At 32.4% G+C, this 16,058-nt stretch overlaps 1 protein-coding gene and 1 pseudogene across 4 annotated transcripts; both read left to right on the top strand.

Annotated features, from left to right (window-relative positions):
* The first annotated feature begins 446 nt into the window (after positions 1–446).
* Positions 447–2,730, top strand: LOC132644301 (uncharacterized; annotated as a pseudogene).
* A 6,893-nt stretch (positions 2,731–9,623) lies between these two features.
* Positions 9,624–15,655, top strand: LOC132645158 (uncharacterized). Of its 4 annotated transcripts, XM_060361959.1 has the most exons (3): positions 9,798–10,048; positions 15,190–15,331; positions 15,410–15,655. In XM_060361959.1, the coding sequence occupies exons 1-3, from the start codon at positions 10,010–10,012 to the stop codon at positions 15,460–15,462; spliced, it is 234 nt and encodes a 77-aa protein (XP_060217942.1). In that variant the 5' UTR covers positions 9,798–10,009; the 3' UTR covers positions 15,463–15,655. The 4 variants fall into 4 exon arrangements, with proteins under 4 accessions (XP_060217941.1, XP_060217942.1, XP_060217939.1 ...); XM_060361958.1 differs by lacking the exon at positions 9,798–10,048 and adding an exon at positions 9,624–9,780 and having other exon boundaries at positions 15,190–15,557; XM_060361956.1 differs by having other exon boundaries at positions 10,025–10,048; positions 15,190–15,557.
* Positions 15,656–16,058: the final 403 nt, after the last annotated feature.

The following is a 16,058-nucleotide window of genomic DNA, read 5'->3' as shown; positions in this document are numbered from 1 at the left end:
ACTAGATTTGAAAAAGCCTTGTGGCTGCCCATTAACTAGTATAGAGTACCAGTTATTGGAGATTATTCTGTACACCATATCAATCAGCATCTCCCCGAAACCCATCTTTCTCAATACTTTAATAAATAAAAAGTCATGAAACTCTACCATAAGCCTTTGCCATACCCAATTTGATAACAACATTAGCTGGCCTTCCCCTAATTCTAATATGATGGACTATTTCTTGAACTAACAGGATGTTCTCTACAATACTTCTTCCTTTAACAAACCCAGATTGTTATGGATAGATCAAAGTTGGCAACAATTCCACCAGCCTTTTGTGGATGATTCCTGAAAACACCTTACTAGTAAAATTACTAAGACTAATAGGCCTCAAGTCTGAAAAAGTAGTTTTTTTTTTTTTTTTTTTTTTTTTTTTAGGAATCAACACCAAATTGGTACTTGGGATGTATCTGGGAAGCTTATGTCCACAGAAAAAGGCTATCACCATCTTTGTCATATCTTTGTCAATAATATCCAACAAGTCTGAAAAAACTTCCCAGTGTACCCATCAGGTCCTCCAGTACTATCTACACTTAGACTAAATACTAGGGCTGGGCATAAAATACCGAAAACCGAAGTACCGAACCGAACCAGCTATTTCGGTATTCGGTAATTCGGTTCGGTATTCGGTACTAAAATATAAAATTCGGTATTTCGGTTTCGGTATTCGGTATTTACAATTATACCGTTCGGTATTCGGTAAATACCGAATACCGAAATTAAATTACCAATACTATACGTCTGTAGGGCCTAAAGGAGTAAAGGCTAAAGGCCCATTGTAAAAATATTTTAACTCCAGCCCAAATCCGTAAAAATCAAGAGTTAGAGCCCAAATCCGTTAAATTACCAATACCAATATTTTAGGCTAAGAGGCTTAAGAGTTAAGACCTAACACTTCACTACTTCAGTACTTCACCAATCACCACCTTCATCTCATTTCCCTTTCTATTCATCCTTGTCGTCTTCATCCAAAGCCTGTGATTTTTCCATCTTAATTTCTGATTCTGCTCCATCTTCGTACCTCCTTCTTCTTCTTCTTCTTCTTCTTCTTCTTCTTCTTCTTCTTCTTCCGTGAGGTAACTGCTGAATTTTTTTATCTACTGTTCTCTGTCTACTTACTTGGGTCCTTTCTTGATTTTTTTTTTTTTAATCTTGTGGTTCATGTTGGGAGCTTGGCTATTTATTGTAATTTTATTAGACTAAGGCGGGGAAGGTTAAAGATTAAGGTGTTTCAAGGTTAAAGATTCGAGTTCAAATGGGAAATCTGATGGAGTTGTGAAGAAGAAAACAACATCTAGAGTTGTTGATAATAACAAGGAATCTAGTCTTCTTCCTCCTATGTCTTCTCCTCATCGTTTTAACAGGTAATTAGGATTAAATTTTTTGTTTTTTGTTTTGGCTGTTGATGTATGTGTCAGTTTTGTTTGATTGTTAAGAAAACTTAGAGTGAAGATTGAGAAAGATGCCTCATTTGTGTTAAAGATTTGATTTTTTTTTTATTTTTTATGTTTTGGTGTTGATGTATATGTTGTGTTGATAGTGATAGTGTTTTGTTTGATTATTAAGAAAACTTATATTGAAGATTGAAAGATGCCTCATTTGTGTTAAAGATTTGATTTTTATGTCAGATTATGAGTAGTTTTGGTTTCTAAGATGGTGTTGGTAGAGATTTCATGGAAGTTGCCTTGTATATTTCCATATATTTCCAGATTTTGAAGCAAAGAATCATTCTTTGATTGCATAGGGGTTTTAATAAGTCCATTGTATGAGAAATAATTGGTGGCTTCTTTTTGTATATCAAAGGAATACAGCAAATTATTGCTCAATTTGATGAGGTATCTGCCCTGGATTACGTAAAGGTGATTTCGATTTGATGTCTTACCTGTACATTAGAAGGAAATGAAGTTCATTAGGTTTGTTTGGGGTTCGTTTGTAAACTCATTAGATCTGAAGTTAGAGAAGCATCGATTATTATGGAGACCAAATTGAATTGTTTCTGGTGAAGCTTTTGCTTCGAATTTCAGTGATTGATTTGCAGATTTTCCTAGTTTTGCAAGGGATTTTGAGGTTTTAGCTGTTGTTGTGTTTTACCTTTCTGCACAATATTGCAGTTTCTTGAAGATTCCAAGTCCTGAAACAGAAAAAAAATGGATTTGGTTACCCAAAAAAGTAAAAGATTGTAGTACTAAATTTGGTGGTTCCTGTTTTGGCAGGGATTTGGGTGTGAATAGATCTAACACAAACGAGCATCGTAAGACATCAACTTCGTCCCCCGAAAAGGAGGACAAATATTATACGACAAGAGGGTCGGTAGGCGTCGACGATAGTAGCAAGTTATTCATTGATTCAAAGAAGATTTTATGGCCATGAAAGGTTGCAAGCTTCCTCAAAGGCCCAAGAAAAGGGCTAAGTTGATACAAAGAACCATACTTGCTGGTGTGGTGGGGAACCAAGCCATCATCACTGGAACCTTTTCAATTATTAAACAATGCTCCTCTTTGGGTTGCTTTCCTAAAGTTAAAATAGTGAATATGTCATCAAAAATACATGGACAGATTTATATTCCAGAGATCAATTGGACCTTAATGTTACTGTGCTTGGCTGTTACTATTGGCTTCAGAGATACCAAAAGGATGGGCAATGCTTCAGGTATGGATGTAATGATATGAATAAGGGAGAGTAAAAGTTTGATTTGTCGAAATCATTTAACCTTCTTAGATCAACTGTTAAAGTTTATAGTCTCTGTCACAACTCTCTTTAGTCTTTACACTTCTGTCCTAAAACAAAATTACTTATTGGATCTGTTCGGTTATATATACTAACAAATATTTCCCTTCCAAACGTTTCAAATATGGTATTACCGAATACTGTACCGAACCGAAGTTTGATTTACCGATTCCCGAATTACCGAACCGAAGTTTGAAAGTTCGGTATTTGGTATATACTTTGAATTACCGATTACCGAATTACCGAACCCGAACTTTGAAAATACCGAACCGAATACCGAACGCCCAGCCCTACTAAATACTGCCTTTTTAACCTCTTCTTCCTTTGGAAGTTCATGAATTCTGTCATTTTGCTCCTCTGTAATCATCAGTGGTATCTGTTTTAACATGTCAAACTCAGTAGGATTATTTTCTTCTTTGAATTGGTCAGCATAAAATCTGATAGCTTCTTGTGCAATGTCTCTCTCGCTAAACACCCATATGATCTTGTATCCTTATTAATTGTAGCCTTCTTCTTTTTTCATTTACATGAGCATGGAAAAATCTTGTATTTCTATCTCCATCAGAAAACCATCACATACATTCCTTCTGTTTCCAAAACTTCTCTTCAATTGCAAGTTATTTTTTTAATTCTATCTTCTTCTTTTTTTCAAAAAAAAAACAAACTAAAAATCTTCAACTATGTGGAAGATTGGGATGAAAAATGTTATATGTCAAGGAAAAATGGGAAATCAATCTCAGAATTAAAAATGACCAGATCATATTGAAGCTTTATTAAAGGAATGTACTATGTTCTGAGTTATTGCAGATAATGATATTTACATTAATCGTTCTTCATGCACGAACTTGTTTGAATATTGATCTAATTATACAAAATTGTGTACCGCATGACTTGTTATACAAGTGCAAAGCACATGCAGAGAAGCGTAAGTTTTACTTTCTTTATCCTACTCATTATTTAACTGTCTATTTTCATAGATCACAATATATAAAAATATCACGTGTAGTTACATATATATATGGCTCGGCATATACGTGCAACACATATTTTGAGAAACTAGTATTGGGTGTGTAGCACAAACAAAAATATCCCTTTTTATAAATGAAAAAATTTCGGAAGTTAATGGAACACGAGAAATTCGATGAATATTGAATATGTCCTTTTACCTTTCTCACCTACATAGTGGATTTTTATTAGTGACAATATTCAAATCCATAACATATGTTTAACCCATACAAACAACAAAAGCTTTATCAATTTTTGTCATTTCTATAGAAATACTAGACAGCTTATGCCTGTGTTGTGCACGGGCCCAACAATTTAGATTATAGTGCATGTATGTGTATGTAGTTGTCTTTGAATAGTGATTATATACATATATATATATATATTATATTCAAAACACGATTAATATAACATTGTAGTTTGTGCTCCGTATCTAAAATTTTATTATATTAATGTTTACTACGAATACAAAATCGGCAAATTTATTAATATTTTTTAAAAGAGAAGACTTGTTTAAAAGGAAACTATTTTTTTCTCTTTGAGATAAAACAATAGCAATATTTAAGCATCAGTTGATACTTTCAATTTTAATTCAATTAATTTAAAGGCGTAAAACACTTATTATTTTTTTATCAAATTTTGATTTGGATAATTCTAATTCCAATTATTAAATTAATATTACATGTTTAAAACGAAACAAAGTAGAAATTGATTTTCTATTTAAACGAAGAAATACTATTTTTTAATTTTTGGTAAATATTCTCGGTTTAGCTCATTTTACTTGTCATGTTGTCTTTTGGATGGTTTTTTAAGAAAACGTTGATTAGAATTATAATTTGACTAATTTACCTTATTCATTATTTGATCTCCATTTTATATATTTTTGTACGACATTAATCTCTTTTCACATTTATTAGAGTAAGAATAAAAAAAAAAATTAAGTTCTATCTTATTTTAAAATATAAATATTTTAAGTATATTTATTTAGTGAACATAATAAATAAATGACATGGCGGAATAGCAAATACAACAGTTTAATAACTAGATTAGATATCAGGCTAATATAAAAAAAAAATTGTATGGTTTGACTACTTAACTTTTTGAACGAAAGTAATTTCATTTGCTCCCACTAATGGATTGATACGCACGTGGCAATGAATCCATCATTATTGACTTAATGAGATACTTTGGAAATTACATGAATATTATTTGATTTTTTGATATGAAGCGCACTTTTTTTTTGACATTATTAATTTGCATTATTTTTATGCATATATATATATACTATGTTCAAAACACGATTAATATAACATTGTAGTTTGTACTCCGTATTTAAAACTTTAGTATATTAGTGTTTACTACGAATACAAAGTCTGCACTTTTTTTTTTACATTAGTTTTTTTTTTTAATATGGGGTTCACTTTTTTTTTTTAATATTGCTCGATGTTGTTTAGTATGAGGTCCACCCTTTATGGGGTGCAGTTTTTTTTTTTTTGGACATTATTAGTTTGTACTATTTTTATGCATATAATATATATACATATACTATGTTCAAAACACGATTAATATAACATTGTAGTTTGTGCTCCGTATCTAAAACTTTATTATATATATATATATATATATATTAGAATTATGGGGCCCACATTTTTTTTGCACTTTTTTTTTTTGACATTTTTTGTTTTTTTTAATATGGGATTCATTTTTTTATATATATATATATATATTGCTTGATGTTGTCAATATGAGATACTTTGTTCAAAACACGATTCATATAACATTGTAGTTTGTGCTCCGTATTTAAAACTTTAGTATATTAGTGTTTACTACGAATACAAAGTCTGCACTTTTTCTTTTTGACATTAGTTTTTTTTTTTAATATTGTTTGATGTTGTTTAGTATGAGGTCCACCCTTTATGGGGTGTCGTTTTTTTTTTTTGGACATTATTAGTTTGTACTATTTTTATGCATATAATATATATACATATACTATGTTCAAAACATGATTAATATAACATTGTAGTTTGTGCTCCGTATCTAAATTTTTTTATATATATAAATATATATATTAGAATTATGGGGCCCACAATTTTTTTTTGCACTTTTTTTTTTGACATTGTTTATTTTTTTAATATGGGATTCACTTTTTATATATATATATATATATATATATATATATATATATATATATATATATATTACTTGATGTTGTCAATATGGGATACTATGTTCAAAACACGATTAATATAACATTGTAGTTTGTGCTCCGTATTTAAAACTTTATTATATTTCTACTATTAAGAAGAGTCGGTTGGGCTAAATTTTTTTTTTATATATATATCGCTTGATTTTGTCAATATGAGATACTATGTTCAAAACACGATTAATATAACATTCTAGTTTGTGCTCCGTATTTAAAACTTTATTATATTAGTGTTTGCTACGAATACACACGTGACAATGAATCCATCATTATTGACTTAATGAGATACTTTGGAAATTACATGAATATTGTTTGATTTTTTAATATGGGGTGCACTTTTTTTTTTGACATTATTAATTTGCACTATTTTTATGCATACACACACACACACACATATATATATATATATATATTAGAATTATGGGGCCCACAATTTTTTTTGCACTTTTTTTTTGACATGGTTTGTTTTTTTAATATGGGATTCACTTTTTTTATATATATATATTGCTTGATTTTGTCAATGTGGGATACTATGTTCAAAACACGATTAATATAACATTGTAGTTTGTGCTCCGTATTTAAAACTTTATTATATTTCTACTATTAAGAAGAGCCGGTTGGGCTCACTTTTTTTTTATTATTATTTTATATATATATATATATCGCTTGATTTTGTCAATATGGGATACTATGTTCAAAACACGATTAATATAACATTGTAGTTTGTGCGCCGTATTTAAAAATTTATTATATTAGTGTTTGCTACGAATACGCATGTGACAATGAATCTATCATTATTGACTTAATGAGATACTTTGAAAATTACATGAATATTATTTGATTTTTTAATATGGGGTGTACTTTTTTTTTGACATTATTAATTTGCACTATTTTTTTAATATTAGTTGTTGTTTAATAATTATGGGGCTCACAATTTTTTTTTTCAAAAAATTGGAACGGATATATATATATATATATACCATAGAATTATGAGGCCCACAATTTTTTTTTATATTAGTTGTTGTTTAAGATATATGGGTGGGGCCCACAATTTAAAAAAAAATTGGAATGGATGTATATATATACCATAGAATTGTGGGGTCCACAATTTTTTATATATATTATTTGTTGTTTAAGATATATGGGTGGGGCCCACAATTGTTTTTTATTAAATTGGACGACGATTGGAAACGGACGACGAAAAGTGAGTTGGAACTCACTCTTCTATATAGTACTAAACTAAAGTGATCTTTTTCAGTTCTCCAAAAAAAAAAAAAAAAAAACTTAAAATCTTCAATTGGCAGCAATAGAACATCAGTGCTTGTAGTGTTCAATTTTTTATATGGATGAACCACAGAAAATAACAGAATCATTTTAAACGTTTTAAAAGTCTGCCGGCAAGTTCAGAGTTCTTTTATAAATTTGTAAGATATAATAATAATTGTTGTCGTTTATGGGCCCAGAATCTGCATTAATAGTAAAATATCTACTTTCTTTTTAAGTTTGAAAATATACTAAAATATTTACTTTCCTTCCAAATCTTGGATCCACATTAATTGTAGAATATTTACTTTCCCTTTAGTTTAATATCGGTAAGGAAAATAACATATTCTCCATATGTTATTATCTTTATTTACTTACCGGAAAAGGGTCAAAACCACCCTTAACGTATTAGAAATGATTCAAAAATGTCATCTTTCCATATATTGGATCAAATTTACCCCGGATAAAAAATGCCTTTAACATTAGATTTAAGTCTATAATTACCCCTCCTTTTAACTAAAGTTGATGTAGAATATATAAAATTTTAAAATTAAATTTATGACATTATTTTTATTGGTCCACATGTAATTATACCCAACTAACAACGTACAATTTTTGCAAAATAAAATAAAAAAAAATGAAATGCTACTTCGGATGTGTTTTTCAGTTTTTACAGAAGTTGACAACTCTTTTATAAAAACTGAACCTTTTTTCTTTTTTTTTTTTGGAAAAAAAATTCTAGCACTTCTTGGAAACAAACATCACATGTATTAGGAATTATATTTTTATATGAAATAAAAACAATTTTTTTGCTAACTTGGCAGGGCCGTTCACGGTTTTGGTTTTACCAAAACCAAATCGAAAATTTAACCAAACCGAATAAAAAAATCGATATTTGGTTTGGTTTGGTTTGATTTGGTTTTAAATTTTAAAAACCGATAATATTTGGTTTGGTTATGGTTCTATTAAAAACTAACCGAATAAATAACCAAACCAAACCGATAAATTATATACATAAATTTTATAATTATTCATATGTATAATATTAGTTTTTCATAAATAATTATAAATATTTTATACCTTTTAATCATTAATTTGATTTTTGGTCTAATTATTTCACATGATTGTTTAAGGCCCATGTTTTTAAGAATATGTCCAAGTCCATGTCTTTTAGGTCTTTTAACTCTTTAAGTGTTAAGTGTAAACTTACTAACAGAAGCTTACGTTAGAGTCTAATGTCTTTAACTTAAATTTTTATCCTTTCTTTGTCAGCCATTTAATTTTAAGTTGTTTTTTTTTCGAATTTATACCTTTCTTTTTTCTTGTCTGAATGGGTTCTAAACTTCTAATATTTTTCATATGAAAAGGACAGAGGTTGTAAATTTGGAGATTTCTATAGAAGATACTTCAGTAACATCAGCATTTGCTACAACTCAAGCAGATGGTAATGCCCTAATACTTTTCCGTGGGTAATCCTCCTAAAAAGCAGAAAAGAATAACTCCTTGTAGTCGAGACCCTAGCCTTGGGGATAATGATAGAAAAACATCCGAAGTTTGCCATCATTACACAAAGTTTTTTTTAATAAAATGGGAGAATTGAGGGCAAAATGCAAGTACTGCCCCAAAGTTTGGGATCTTTACACAAAGTTTTTTTATTTCATATATTTTCATTTTCATTTTAGGTAGTCTTTATGTTTAATTAATATGTATGTTTGTAACAACAACTAAAAGCTCCTATGCTCTACTTTATTTCCAGGTATGTGTATTAAGATGACAAAAATGGTGCAGCCACTACTAAGTTAGTTTTTAGCTCTATATGTAATAGTTTAGCAACTTTGGGTAACTTGAGTACTACACTATCACTAATAGTGAAAATGTTTCTATGATGTGTGTTCCACTTTAAACTATAAATAAAAGTTATTGTTTGAACAAAAAAAAAAGACATGTCTTTTTCAACTTTTTAATGTTTTACTGATAAGTCTCATGGCTGTTAGTCATAAATCGAAAAATCGAACCAAACCGACAATAACCAAATCGGTGGCTATTATTTTATTTAGTTTGGTTATGATTTTAGACATTTAGAAACTGACTAAATTGATTTGACTATAATTTTAATCAATAACCGATCCAAACCGAACCATGAACACTCATACTTGGCAGCAATAAACCAAACCCCATGGAAAGACTAATCCCAAAACTGCAAATTCTTATCATCATAATACAAGACCGAAGCAGTATAATACTCCTTCTACAGTATTTCTTATTTAAAACTAGAAGTGTAAAGTTGGTAATTTCTGTATCTTCCAGGGGTGCATTTGGTAAATGACAAGATTTTTCTGGTGGGAATATAGACCAAAGAAGTTCCCATATTTGAAAAAACGTGCAAGTTGCGTGTATCCTACTTGTCTTTATTAAATTTGAATAAAGTGCAAGGTGAGGGTGTGGACTGTCCACTTACCATTAGTATAAAAAGATGAATTAATGCTGACAAAGTTATTAGCTGGAGCTGATTTGGAGTATTTTTCAAGAATCAAGAAACGGTAACAGCCCCTCCTTTCTCTTCTCTCCTTTTTCTTTCTTTTTCTCCAAAAATTCATGTCATTAATGAAAATTCCATTTTTTTACGTTATGGGGCTCTTCTTTTTTTTCCTTGTTTTGAGGTTTATCTTATCCGTTTTTTTGTTATGCAAACCTTCAACTAATGGGGTTTAACTTGGATTTTCTCATGATTATGGTATTGATAGTTTTCTTGATTTTTGTGGTTGTTTGATGGGATTGGTCAAACCACGTGGGTTTATGGAGTTAAAGGTCTTATTTTTTTTGTCTCTACTTTTCTGTTTGGTTTTGTTCTGCAAGTTTTGGGTTGTGTGTTATTTCCAGACATAACTTGATAGTGTCTAAGATGTTGGGTTATGGTAAATTTTGGGTCTTAGCACATTATGGTGTTGTAGCCAATTGACAGATTTCTAGTCTGAAGTCAACGAGTATCTTTAATCATGATCTTCATATTTGATTCAGATGAGTCTTGACTAAGTCAATTATGGAATTAAGGGCATTCCTTAGATAGAAAAAGTTGTATTGAAAGAACAGAACAGAATGTAACTGAGGCATAATGGTGGTAATATAGATTCTCAGTACCGTGGCGGAGTTTTCAGTAAGAGATTCAAAATATAAAGAAGTAAAGCACGCCAAGAAGCCAAGCAACATGTACTATAGTCTATATATACATAAAAAGTCCGATATACAATATGATTTGCCGGCAAAGGGGTTAAGCCCCCTGGCTCCGCCTCTGCTTAGTACTGTAACATGTGTTTCCCTTTGCAAATTCTTTTCCCCCTCAGAGTAGTAGTTCTTATGGGGGTAATATGCTAAGTTTTCTCCCCACTGTATCTAGCGTTTACTAAATTATATAAGCCCGTGCTCTACCAACTGAAATTGGTCTAGTGTTCTACTTGCCTATTTGTTTGTTATAGCACTTCAGCCATCAGGCGTGTCATTTGACCTCTTACGATGTTATGTATTGTAATGTTCTGGCCTTGGTATATTTCACAAGAAATTGTTTTGGTGGCCTTATGTTAATTTTTTGGAAGAATAAATATCATAGATATTTAGAAGAGTTTCTAAAAAGTTATATTGTAATATTTTTGATGTATATACTTAGGAAATGTCTAAAAATTCTAGACACTTAGATATTTGTAGTTGAGGGTAAAATTATCTAGATCCTTTTGTATCTAGAATAATATCATGATAGTCTAGAATAGTGGTAGGAGATAAGAATAACTAGATTTTTCTTATTGATGTATCTAGAATAGTATCTAGAATCATCCCTAGACAAGTATAAATAGGGGTGACCTTGAACATTTGTAATCAAGTCAAGCCAACCCAGGTTAACCCAACACAACCCCAATTGTAAGCTACTACTACCAATACAAGCCAATTCAAGTAAACACTTCCTTTCCATAGCTTCCTCTTCTTTAGTTGAATCTTCCGATCTTAGTTAACGATTTTGGGCTAGCAGAAGGTCTCATCGATTTACTTTTCTTCTGCTATATTTATCTACATGATATCAGAGCCATAGCCGTAGTTAGCTTCTGGATTTTATTTCAAGATCGAGTTAGTGGTAGATTTAACCGGTTTCTTTAAATGGATTTAAGCGGCCGTGTTAAAGGACTGGGGATGGAGTTGTTGAATCAGTCCAATTACAAGGTATGGAAGACATGTATGGAGTCTCATACCTTGTGGGAGAGAATTTGTGGGATGCTGTTAATGGTAGTTACACAAGTCCTCCTACCGACGGACCGGAAAATAGCAGCGCATACAAGAAGTGGAAGCACATTAATGCGAAGGCGGAGTTCATCCTAAAGAGGTCCATCTCGAACAACTTGTTTGATCATATTATAAGGTGCAAATCAGCTCATGAAATTTGGAGGACCCTTAATCGTTTGTTCACAAGAAGGATGAAGCCCGGCTGCAAATATTGGAGAATGAATTGGCGAACACCACTCAAGGTAATCTTTCTATTGCCGAGTACTTTTTGAGGATTAAGAACTTACGTTCAGAGACCTCTTTATTAAATCCGGATGAGGCTATCTCCGAAGCGCGAATGAGAAGAATTATCATTCGTGGTTTGAAGTCAAAATCTATTCCTTTTGTTACGATGGGCTCAACAACCATCCTTGGAGGAGTTTGAGAATTTGTTGTCATCACAGGAGCTACTAGCCAAACAGATGGCTAGTGTATGTTTTAAAGAAGGGGAAGGAAATGCTCTTGTAGCCGACAAGAGGAACTTCAAAGGAAAAACATTCAGAGATACGCCACACTCTCGATCTCAAAGTGTTTCCAGCTCGCTAGAAAAGGAGAGAGAGTCTGAGAGAGTCTACTAATAACTATAAGAAGACTCTCAAATGTTACAGGTGTGGTGAATTAGGACACATAAAACGATTTTGCCGAGCCAAAGAAAGTAACATGGCTCAAAACGAGAAAGTTGCTGAAGAAGAAGAAGACTGGAGAAGGTGCTTCGTAGCTGAGGCTCGAGCAGTAGATGCCTTAGCCTCCCTCAATTTCGAAAAAGACCGGATCGTAGATTCAGGAGATAATACAGTCCATCGCGTGGAGAAAGAACACATTGGTGTCATCAACAAAAAGCAAGAAGATTCTGAAGACGTTCAGATTTGTGACGTGGCAGCTGCCATCGAGGAAATCAACGAAGCAGACCCTGAAATTGGTAATAAAAGTCTGGACGTGGAGGATGTTGAAGTGAATCCTGAGCATGAAGTTTCTGAAACTATATATGACAATGGTAACCATTATAGAGAAAGCATTGAGGGAGTTGTAGTGGAAGTTGAAGTCTCTGGTCAATATCTGCCATATCAGAGTCAATCACTAGCTCAGATCAAATACTGAAAGCAGATGGAGAAGCTGACGGTCAAATAAATGAAGAGGTTGACCTTGAAGGCTCGATTTCATATGGAGAGACAGATAATATGGTTCTCGGATGCTCTGAAGCTGACAAACAGTTCATTGAGGAGCTGAAAAAGGAATCTGGTGGTGGATCCTACGATAGTGCTAAGTCTTCGCAGGAAATTAATGGTCAGATCGTCACCAACTCAGGTGCTTCTCCAAATAACACAATTGTTAAGGAGCTAAGAGAAAGGGGGAGTCTGAAAACTCAAGAATGTGAAACTCAGCATGAAGATGATTCACGTGGTTCGCAAATGCCAAAAAGAAATATTGTCAAGTCTGACCGTAACAGAGATGAAAATTTTATCAAGACGTATTCATGTTTCTTTGGAGGCCCAATTATTAGCGGAAAATCATCATCATTTGAAGAAGAAATAAGTGTTGAGAAAATATTGTCGAGATCTTCACCATGGCACGCTCAAAAGCTTCGTTTGAGTTCTTCCACGACAAGTTCAGGATAGCTTCCAAAAAATTACTTTAAGGGGGAGTGTGAAAAATTAAAGTTAATTTTTTGGAAGAATAAATATCATAGATATTTAGAAAAGTTTCTAAAAAGTTATATTGTAATATCTTTGATATATATACTTAGGAAATGTCTAGAGTAGCTGAGGGTAGAATTATCTAGATCCTTTTGTAACTAGAATAATATCATGATAGTCTAGAATAGTGGTAGGAGATAAGAGTAACTAGATTTTTCTTATTGATGTATCTAGAATAATATCTAGAACCATCCCTAGACAAGTATAAATAGGGGTGACCTTGAACATTTGTAATCAAGCCAAGCCAACCCAAGTTAACCCAACACAACCCCAATTGTAAGCTACTACTACCAATACAAGCCAATTCAAGTAAACACTTCCTTTCCATAGCTTCCTCTTCTTTAGTTGAATCTTCCGATCTTAGTTAGCAATCTTGGGCTAGCAGAAGGTCTCATCGATTTTCTTTTCTTCTGCTATATTTCTCTACACCTTATGCTCGCCCATAGTGGTTTAGCACAATACTTGGGATGTCATGAAACGATCTGTCCTGACTATTTTTCACGACTTTGTTGTTTCAGTATCTTGAATTTAACTTGGCGGCAACTGTATTCTGATTCCTAAATGCTTTGATATTTCCACTCTAGAGGGATCTTTTAGGTTTTATTAAGGAATGGAAAATAATGTGGCTTGTCAAAATTTTGTAGTTGCAATACCTGAAATTCCAATGTGGCTGTTGCACAAAAAGTATAAATGGAATGTATTTGACACTGTTTTATGATAGCTCTTTGAGAAGATCATGAGATGCTATCCTTTTCTGTTTCTTCTCCTTCTTTTGCTAGTGAAAGTTTAGGATAGTTTAGGGAGACTGAGCTGAATGTGCTGGTGCTTATGTATGTTTCTTCAATTTGGAACGTTTGTTCTTTACTTCTTTCAATAGGACTCTGAATAGTTTGCCCAGCGTTTGTCAGGCTTCAACTATACTTAATTTATTACCTACTCGATTGGTTAGCCTTTCTTTTCTTCTCTTGCATTTGGGTTTCTTGAGAATGCAAACAGGAATGTCGATCACTTACATGTAATTGATTAATATAATCATCTTGCTTATATCTTAGACATATGACCCTGTTGAGTTTTATCTTTCCTTAAGACTTATCCTCTATTTAGCTAAGAAGGTCAAGGCTCCACTAAATTGTGCTTCAAGCAAACTTTAGTCTGCTGCTAAACTTCTTCTTTTGCAAGGCTAATGTTGTTTTTGCACATCTTCTTGCTCATGATACATTCTATAGAATTCTCTAGCTCTTTAACACCTATAAGTTGTGAGATTATCTTTTTTTTTTTTTTTCCTTTTTGGTTGCACAGTTTTCAAAGTATGGTGGTTTATGTGGAAGCCAGTTGCTCCTTTTGTCCCGAAGCGATCTATCTCTTATCTCGTGAAGCCCCTGTCGCTATTATTGTGGGCCTAGTGGCACACTCGTTTTTTTCGTAAAACATATCGATGAGTGGTTAATAAAATGTGACATTATACCCAAAACAGCAAGCAATCAAGAGTCCGAATATGAAATACCGGGTCTTTATATGCCAAACCATGTCTTCCATGTGGTTAAAGCATGAGACTGACTTATAAAGCCCGGAAATATAGTGCAAAACTTCCCTTGAAGTTTCAGTCCCCATGAAGTTTTGCTCAAAGATAGAGAAGGTAGAGGTAAGAGTATTCACGGTCTTGAAGTAATGGCAGGTGAATTAGTAGAATTTTGATACAATAAGCATTGCCTGTTTCTTGAAGTAAAGGGTGATGGTTTCTTGATATAAGAAGAAAGTTCTGTAAGGGTGTGTAACAGAAGGCCACAACCTTATCGATTAGACTTGATTGATTAATTGCCTGTTTCTATCAAGATGGCATTAAAATGTTTATTGCATATTACCAATGTTACTATTACTTAATACTACAGTTTTTCTTTGTTTATCATGTTTTAATTATCTTTACTTTCATTTGGTGTTGTTATTTTACAGGACAAAGACAGCCATTATATGGATAAGAAAGAATCTGGCAAGGGAATTTCTGAGGAAGTGACTCGGGAGTCACTAATCGCCATATCATACTGTGAACCAGAGAAGGATCCTTCTATCGAATCTCCACCTGAAATATCCAACGGTGAGCATGTGGTAAAATCTGCTAACAACGTTAGAGATGATAAATGTAGGTCAGAACTGATATCGATATCCTATGCAGAGTCACCAGACACTAGAGTTCAACCAGTTTCACCTGGAGAATTCAAGGGCTAATATAAAGAGCTGGTTTTATAGGCCAGCTCCATGTTAACACTCTTCTTTTGTTACATGTTGTTATTCACTTTATAAAGAACTGGATATTGCTTAAACTTGCAGTGTTTTCATTCTATTACACCTTTGAAGTCTGTTGTAATCAGTGGCGGAGACACTTCCTTATATATAAGTGTAAATAATTGTTTCGTAAGAAGTAATGTTGTCTCTATACTATAGTCTATAGGTCGACATTGCTTAAAAATAACACAAGGTAAATTATTAATTTGGGACAGAAATAAAAAACTACAATCCCAAGACCCAAACTCACTCAGAAGATAAATCGTGACAATAGTTTGATATTGCTCGTGCAAAGTTGTAATAAACCAAAATTAGATTCAAGGTGACACGGATCATATATTTACATACCAAGAATAAAAGGTACAGTCAAACCTCTCTATAATAGCATCGTTGGTCCAAAAAATTTTAGCTGTTATAGAGAATTGCTATTATACACCTATAACAGCATTGCCATTTATATAATACTTCGCTGTTGTAGGCAAAAAAGATGTATAAAATCTAATTTTCATTTTTATTTGTCAAATTTTATGCCTAATCAC

The sequence above is a fragment of the Lycium barbarum genome, chromosome 6 (genome assembly GCF_019175385.1).
Source record: "Lycium barbarum isolate Lr01 chromosome 6, ASM1917538v2, whole genome shotgun sequence".
NCBI classification, from domain to species: Eukaryota; Viridiplantae; Streptophyta; class Magnoliopsida; order Solanales; family Solanaceae; genus Lycium; species Lycium barbarum.
The sequence above is the reverse complement of the archived record's forward strand: the minus strand, read 5'-3'. Positions and strand labels throughout refer to the sequence as shown.